The 8697-nt window shown below is 45.8% G+C and overlaps 1 protein-coding gene across 1 annotated transcript in view; it reads left to right on the top strand.

The window, feature by feature from the left end:
- The window catches only part of gmnc (geminin coiled-coil domain containing), a 7771-nt gene extending 121 nt beyond the window's left edge, over positions 1–7650 (top strand). Inside the window, exons 1-5 of the mRNA XM_054742366.1 lie at positions 1–241; positions 4118–4271; positions 5430–5515; positions 6092–6208; positions 6378–7650. The exon at positions 1–241 is cut by the window's left edge and continues 121 nt beyond it. Coding sequence (XP_054598341.1) covers positions 4184–4271; positions 5430–5515; positions 6092–6208; positions 6378–7172 — 1086 coding nt within the window. The 5' untranslated portion in view covers positions 1–241; positions 4118–4183 and the 3' untranslated portion in view covers positions 7173–7650. The remainder of the gene's footprint in view (positions 242–4117; positions 4272–5429; positions 5516–6091; positions 6209–6377) is intronic.
- The last annotated feature ends 1047 nt before the right edge of the window (positions 7651–8697 follow it).

Raw genomic sequence — 8697 nt, 5'->3', positions numbered from 1 at the left:
ACACACCTGGGAGGGAGGGAGGGAATGTTCGCCCTCTGAGCTACATCCAACCAGGAGATCCTCCCGAGTCGGAACCTCCGGACCGGGACCAGCTGGAACAGGTTGGATCCGGGATCCGCTTTTACTCCTGAAACTGTTTTGGAGGTTTTTTTCTGGCCCAGGGGATCCTGCCGGGGGGTGGAAGTTCTGCTGCTGCAGACGGATCCAGTCAGGTCCGTCCCGGCCGAGGCAAGGCTCTCAGGTAAACAACAACAACAACAACAACAACTGAGAATTTCTAAATGCTGAAGGTTGAATTTATTCATCAGCTAGAATTCGGAACCTGGCTTTCATGTCTCAGTGGACCGAACCTGGCAGAAGTCTCAGCTGCATCTGTGACTTTAATCCGATGGCTATATTCCTACTTTATGTACCGCAGAACCACGTTCGAATTGCGTTTTCAGCACGACCCTTGACCTCTGGAATCACTAAAGCAGAAGTCTTCTGGTTGTCCTCTGACGGATTTGTCAGGCTGATTAAATGCTCAGGTTGAGTTTTAAAGCCATTTTAGAGCGAATACGTCACGTAGCTTCAGGATAGGTCACATTTTGTTGTGAGGACTGACACCAGGAGCATCTGATTAATTATTGCTGCTCTAAAGCTCCCAGTTCAGTGGTTGAATCACTTGTTCAGCAACTGATGAAGCGCTGCAGAAACCTGTTAATCACCTGTCAGCCTGTGCATCAACCTGTCAGACCTATAAAACGTCAGAAAGGGTCTGAATTAATAGCTGTCTCGTTCTAACCGGACTGCAAATCGTGCAGGTTGAACTTTTACTTACTTCAAAGGAAAGATCCCCAGGATGCTGTGCCACCTTCTTATGCCTTCTCCCAGTTTGAAGCCTGCTGTTCCCAGTCAAAAAACCACTCTGCTAGTGGTGATTTCTTATAGCCCTTTGACTACATTTTCATGGCTCATAAACACATATGTGTGAAAATAAACTATTTTAGATTATAAAAATTCAATGTATGTCTATCTTTTCAGGATTGTGAGATACTCTATTTTTCCACATAAAACACTTTTGTCCCTTCAACACAATTTTAGACTAAAATCCAAATTTCCCAGCTTCCACCTAACATTCAAATGCACCATGTAGGCACAAAGTCAGGTGAGAAAAGTTTCGAAAGGATTTTTTGTACTTGTAAACTAGGGCCCGACCGATATTGGGGTCATTAAAGGGGCATTATGGAAGTGTGACAGCCAAAACATGTATAGAAATAATAAATGTCTTCTTCATACATTCTCCTGCAATGCCCTGGTCCTGTAGAATGAGCCCTGGCATTTTTACTGTGATTGCCTGTTTTTCTGTAAAACCACAGAAAAAGAGAGATGCTCGGGTCGAGCAGGCTGCTTCATGCGCGTTCACGCTCAGGCATCGCCCGTAGCATTTGCTATCCGTAGCTTTAGCAGCAGAGAGAGAGGCAGTGCCACTTTGTCGCTGTTCCTAACGCCTAGTGACAAAGCTAGCTACATTTCTGAGGACCCTTAGCTACTTTCTGTAGAACTTTCTTCTAGATATTTCCTGCTAATTAGCAACAAAATAGACATTTTCACTCCGAGCCGTTCTTTGAACGTTGTTTCAGCTGTCATCAAGGATATAAATGTTACAGATAAAGTGAATACTGCTAGAGCGTAGCTCACCTTGTAAGATGTCAGACTCTCGTGCAGAAGACCTGGGTTTGATTCTGGATGTGAACATAGTTCATTTAGAGTTTATTTTTTACATTAATGGTATATTTTTTACAGTAAGATACCCAAATTTTTATTTGAGACTCGCCGAACGGCATTGAATTCACAGATAAAAAAGATGTGGGTTCAACTTTCATTTTGGAACAATTTTCAAGCAAGGGAAGGGAATGATCTGAGCATGCAGGAGGACTGACCCATCATAAACCTTTGTCGGCTGTGCTGAAGAGAAAGGTACAGAACCACATTATTTAATTAATTAGCTGCGTGTTCTCCTGTCCTCTGCCCTCCGGGCCACACACACACACACACACACACACACACACACACACACACACACACACACACACACACACACACACACACACACACACACACACGGGACTGTCTCAGCTGTTATTTTCGTTAAGGAGCGTGCACGTACAGCATGCGCGCCTCATGCACGAGCCTACTATTGAAGCTGCCGTTACGCTTTTGGCCTGAGGGGGCAATCGCGAGCATAAAAATTCAAAACTCCGTAAAGTCCCTTTAAGGGATGCCCAGTTGTAACACATAACCATAAAACACATGGGAGCGAGTCTAAGTCTCAGGGCGATAACATATTAGACGCCATCTTTCCTTCTATGTGAGCCCATGAGGATAAAAGATATTTACAGATTTGTAACAAACGGTTACAAAACTTTCACCTTTCATGAACATCGTTGTTTTACACATTTACCTCTTGGCTCGTTGCCAGTGATGAAAGGGAGTCTGGTGTGCTTGTCATTTTGCTGGAGGTTCAACGATTGTTGGCCCTAATGGCCATCCATTGGTAAGATCTTACCCAAACACAAAAATACAGCTTGCTTTTGGTATGCACTGCATGTGTACTGCCCCTTATCGCCAGGGAAAATACACACTGTCCACCTCACAGTTAAAGAAAATCTGTTATTTCACATTTTAGTATCTTTTGTGCATTCTTGCTGTGTTTGTCTTCAAATTCAATTTTTGGTTCTTTTTTAAACACAGAAAAGGTTTCTCTTTACCTTGCTGACGTTTCGTTTGCGGTTGCAAACTTCCCCAGAGCTGACGCTGATGGTGGCGTCACTTCCTACTCCGTTTATCCGCGGGCAGCAGAGGACGTTGTCGCCCCCTGCTGCCCGCTCTCCCCTCTGCGATGATGCAGTCCCATGCACGATCCAATGTGTAGACCCCATCTTCTCTGTTCATGGTCCCACATCCACGTCTCCGGCAGCAGAGGGCGACAACGTCCTCTGCTGCCCGCAGATAAACGGAGTAGGAAGTGACGCCACCATCAGCGTCAGCTCTGAGGAAGTTTGCAGCCGCAAACGAAGCGTCAGCAAGGTAAAGAGAAACCTCATCTGTGTTTAAAAAGAACCAAAAATGGAATTCACATTTTAGTGTTTTTGGATTTTACTGTTTAGCTTGTCTGTTGCTGTTTAAAACAAAATGTCAGCTAAAGTTACTGTGATTTACACTTTTTTCAGGAAAATGGCGAGCCTCAGTTAACGCACTCACTGCCGGCCGTTTCCTGATCGCTAAAGCCCTTCGCTGCCAGCGTTTCTCACCGTTTGTACTGTTTTTTTAAGAGTCTCAGAACGTTGCGCGCTAGGATGATGTCAACGCCAAAACAACCAAAACAAAGCGGAGACTCACCTCTTACATCAGGAAGAATCCGCGCGTTTCGAGCGTTATCCGTTCTTTCATAATCCGTTGTTGACTTGCGATCGGCAGAAGCTTTTCCAGCTCGCGCCTCACTTTTTTTTTTTACAGGAAGGGCTCAAAACATTCCCCTAACACGTGGATGTTCTGCTTCCTGATCATGTGACGTGTGATGTATGTGGAAGAGGATCGCTTCAGAGCTGAGATGTTTGTTCTGTCAGCGCGGGGGCTCGTCCGACGCCCACACAGTAAAAAACGCAAATGACTACTTTAGTCTTCAGTGGCAGTGAATGAGTTAAAAACAGTTATTTAAACTGATTTATTAATTTATTTATTAAGAATAAATTAGAGTACATTTTTATTGGCTTTAACATTCATGCGTTGATTAAAGAAGAAGAATGGATGTTTTTGTCAGCGGTACGGTGATTTGTGGGGAAAGGGTCTCCCCTGAGAGAGCCAGAAGGCTGACCAACAATTAGCCACGGCACCGCCTCGGGGGTGCTTCTGTGCAGGACAGAAAGCCTGTGGAGGACTCCTTCTCTAGAGGGTGTTGCCCAATCTGCAGATCTCTTTGTTTATTTTTTCTTCAGTAAAACAAACTTTGCGGCGTTCGCTCATGCTGGTGGGTCTGTGCAGCAGCAGCGAGGGGTCGGGTGGGTTCAGCAAACAAATCCATCCTCCTGTGATGGACACAGACAACCTTTCACTTAGCTGTCTCTGTTTCTCTCAGGGTCCCAGATTCTCCTCCTCCTCTTCACCCTCATCCCTTTCAGCTCCAAGGGCTTTACTTGTCTCCATGGAAACGCTGGCCTCCATGTGGACTTGTGACCCCAGTGGCCTCTGTGACCTTGAAGAGAAGGGAAACACGTCGTTGCCCTTGTGGGGTGAGTCACGCCAACAACATGGTTGCACGGCTCCAATTTGTACAGAACTCAGTGGCTAGGTTCCTGACAGGTACTAGATGCCGAGATCACATTACTCCACTGCTGGATACTCTGCACTGGCTCCCGGTGCAATATCGAGCTAAATTTAAGATCTGGACTCTTGTTTATAAGGCCCTCCAGGGCAGTTCCCCCTCTTACATTACTGCACTTTTGCACAAGTATGTTCCGTCTCGGTCTCTTCGCTCAGCCGAGCAGGGACGTCTGGTGGTCCCCCGGTCGAAATATCGATCGAGAGGTTACCGTGCATTTTCTGTTTTGGCTCCAACTCTGTGGAATGAATTACCATTGAGCATTAGGCAGGCACCGTCCCTTCAAGTCTTTGTCTCATCTAAAGACTCATTTCTGTTTGATTGCTTGTCAGCGCTAGGGTTCATTGAATTGCCCTGACATCATGGTTTTTAATACTTCTTCTTTTTGATTCAGATGCTTGATCTTATTTTTTCCACCATTTATTTATAATTGATTAGTCTCATTCCGTTACCTCTCTGTATTTGTAATATTGCTTGCTTGTTATTTTATGATTTTATGTTTTTATCTTGCTCTCATGCCCAGGTACTGGGAATGTTTTTATGATGCTGTTCAGCACCTTGGGCTTCTGATAACGTTGGAAGGTGCTCTACAAATAAAATTGATTGATTGAACATGCACAAGTTCAGTTCTGATCAGCTGATCAGATTTCAGGCTGACTCTTTTCGCGGTGAAGGAAAACAACCAGAACCAGGAGATCAGGATCCATCTTTTAGTTTCCTGGCTCAACTCCCAACTGGCAGCACAGACACCGGTTGCAGTTCATCTAGTAGCCACTAGGGTCTGCTGTTAAGTAAAAAGATGCCTTCAAATTCTGCAGAAGTTACAAAACTACTAAATGTTTTTTTTCAGCGAAGTTAGATGAATTTCAAACAGAACGAAACCAAAATCCGGTTCTCTGAAACAAGAAGAATAATTCAGAACTTCTTTATCTGATTTCTTAAATTGTCAGTTTTCACACATTTGAAGAAACTCTGAAGGAAATCCGTTCTGCGTTGATGCTGTTTGGAAAGTTGACTTCATGTGAACATTTTTGATGACATCACTGTTAACCATGTGCGCTTCTGTCAGACTCTCCATGTGTTTTTAACAGCTCGCCTCCTGCTGGTCAGACATGGACTCCACAGCTCTCGCCTCACCTGCAGAGACACAAACAGGTAACACCAGGTGTCGGAGATGATGAAACGGCAGGAACCAGACAGAGAGCCGATCCAACGTGTCCAAATATTTAATTATTTTTTGTGTTGAGTGATTTTTGCTGATGTTGCTCCGGCTGCAGCAGAACTAGCTCTGTTTATGAAGCTGTTAGGCTTAAGGGCTGTTGTTGTGGATCCACATCTCCTCACACGGGTCACGGACATCCTTCAGCACAGCTCACGTCTCAGGAACCAGGTCTTCATCACAGGCAGACTCAGAACCTCCAACACTCTCACACAGAAACAGTCTCTTCCTTTGAACTGAAGATGTCGACACAGAGGAATCAAAAATGACCACAACCTTAACCGTTGTGGATTTTCTGGTCGTGTTTCCTCTACTGGGTCGCTCCAAACAGTTCTGTTGTAAAACATTGATGAATATAAATAAATAATAATAAAGATTTATTTATGGATCAAAGCTAAACCGAACCATTCCAGATATCTGCAGGACCACAGAGTTCATAAACCCTCTGTGTTCTGGAGAACCAGAACCGGTTTCTGGGTTAGTTCTTGACTCGGGTGTTTTGATGCTTCCAGCTGCAGGACACGTTGCTGCAGAGGGAGGAGGAGCTCGCCCGGCTGCAGGAGGAGAACATCAAGCTCAGAGAGTTCCTCAGCTCCTCGTTTGTGAGAAGCCTGCAGCAGAAAGCTAAGGTGGGCTCACCGCGGCCTCTGAACTCAGCGTGTTCTTCCAGATGGTCTCCTCAGAACCATCGGTCTGAGAATCAAAGCTGGCCGAGAACTTGCTGATATAAAAGTCCGACCCAGTGTTCTTGTTTTTGTTTCGTAGAACTGATGCAGCCTCTCTGATTCTTCCCTACAGAACCTGCCTGCAGATGGAAGGAAGAACCTGAAGAGAAACCTCACAGAACCTTCTCCGCTCTCCAAACAAATCAGCAAGAGAGTTTGTAGAAATCTCACCGCAGAGTTCTGCTCGGAGTCCTCTGAGACATCTGTCCCCTCGGAACCAAACCTGGATCTCTGGGTCCTACAAACCCTCGGACTAAAGGACAGAGACACCATCGATACGTCCGCTGGATCGTCACCGGAGAACAACTTCCCAGGCGCCATCACCTCGTCCTCGTCTTCTGACCAGATGTTCACCTCCTCTCTGAACTCATCTCTCGGGTCATGTCTCGGGTCACCGTTCTCGTCTGTCCCCTTCTCCAGCCAGAGACCAGCAGATGAGATGTCATCCTGTGATGATGCTGATGATCCTGCCCTGATGACTCAGAACTGCCCCAGAACTCCAGAGACCTTCACTGCCACTGGACTGTCCAGAAGTTACAAGGCGTCTGAAGCTTTGATCAGGAGCTACAACCAATCATGCATGAGTCCGGTCCAAACCCAGAAAGCAAACCATTCAGCTGCATACTGGACTCTCCCGCCAGAGGCCGGGACACCGTCTTCAGGTCTGATCATGAACACACCCTGGACGGGTGCCGGTTCGTCTGCAGGTCCTCCCGAGCCTCGCGGACAGAAAGATTTGGCCTTCAGGATGTCTCTGACCCAGTCCAGCTGTGTGAAGACCCACAGCTTCCCCCAGGGACAGGCCTTCGTCAGGAGAGACGGCGGGGGCCGCTGGAACTTCACCTGGGTTCCCAGACAAGAACCGTGAGCCCCCTGAGAGTTTCCCACCGGTTTGGAGGATGAACACGAGGAGCACGCTTCCTGATTCTGAAGGTCTGAGGAGGTCCATGCTGATGCCGTCTCTGCTTCTTCAGACTTTTATTGTCACCAAGTGGCAAAAGAACAGATTCACTCACGCTTTGGGTCACAGGACAGAACTCGCCACAGTGGGTCCATTTTCAGGTCCTGGGTCTGACCTGGGATCCCCTCTAACTGGAGGAACATGTCCAGAGGGTTTGGGTCGGAACCACTTCAGCTGACTCCTTTCCATTAAACAGCTACACAACATGACTTCCATGGATCCTGGTTTTAGACCAAATTGGAACATTTAAAATTGTTTCAGGTCTGAATTCCACCTGGAAACCTGGTAGAACCACTTCCTGGTTTGTGATTCCCTCCTGAAGAGGACGTCGGCTCCTTGCACTAAAACATTTGATTCTATTAAATTTAGATGTGTCATTTTTTAACATCTTTGTTACTTTTGAATGAAGTGATCCGAAGCGATCAGAACCCCGTTCCTTTTAATGTTTACTGCTCTAATTTAAACCGGGGTGGTCCACGATGCGGCCCGTTTGTGGCCCGATCATTCCCGACTGGTTTATTCCTCTTGATGCAAATGGCTGTTCACATTTGTACTCCTGAGGCAGAACGAGCTGATAGATTAAAACCCTTTAAAGAGCAAGTCACTCCAAATCAACATTTTTTTTGCTGATAAGTATAAATGAGTGTCTGACCGTGCTGCAGACACGTGTCGTCAATAATTCGGCACTTTAGTGCATCTTAGCTAAAATTTAAATATTCTGCCTAAAACTGTCAGTGTTGCACCGTCGTCAGGTAAAAACTCAGCACTGCATTTGAATTTAAATCTGCCGTCGCTATTGGCTAAGAGGTACATTATGATGTTAGATGGTACATTATGATGTCACAATGTCGTGAGTGTGTGTGTTTGTTAGCGGCTCCACCATCTCTATCTGCTAGGCAACAGCATTTGTTGCATTTTTCAAACAGGAAGTGGGAGTTAAGTAAGAATCTGGTAGGGGGTGACTTGCACACTTAGGTCCAATCCTGCTTTTTAAACTAACCGTGATTAAAAAGAGAGGTGTTCCTGGACCAGCTGTTCAAGCTAGCTACATTTTGAAAAAATATTAAAAAGGTCCAACACCCTTTCTTCAGATCCTGCTCGTAGGCCACGCCCCCAGAATACAGGTGAATGCTGAACACAACAAATATCAAACAGCCACATCAAACCCAACATGATCTCACCTACCCAGAAGGAAAACGCCACCCTGGTGACAGCTTACAGCCTTTACTGTTGCTTTAGTTGATGCGATTGTCCGAACGTAGCACTGATTTACAATTTGCTCTTGTTCCGCTCATCAGCTGCGTTTTTCTTGGCCATAGCATTTAAAAAAAAAACAGCTTAACACTTTTGGCCCATTGTTGGCACCTTTTCTGCCTTAATTCCTAACAAAAAGCACCTGCAAAACTGTATAACACTTTAGCATGCCAGCTAC

Source organism: Nothobranchius furzeri, chromosome 13, assembly GCF_043380555.1.
Source record: "Nothobranchius furzeri strain GRZ-AD chromosome 13, NfurGRZ-RIMD1, whole genome shotgun sequence".
Classification (NCBI taxonomy): Eukaryota; Metazoa; Chordata; class Actinopteri; order Cyprinodontiformes; family Nothobranchiidae; genus Nothobranchius; species Nothobranchius furzeri.
The sequence above is the reverse complement of the archived record's forward strand: the minus strand, read 5'-3'. Positions and strand labels throughout refer to the sequence as shown.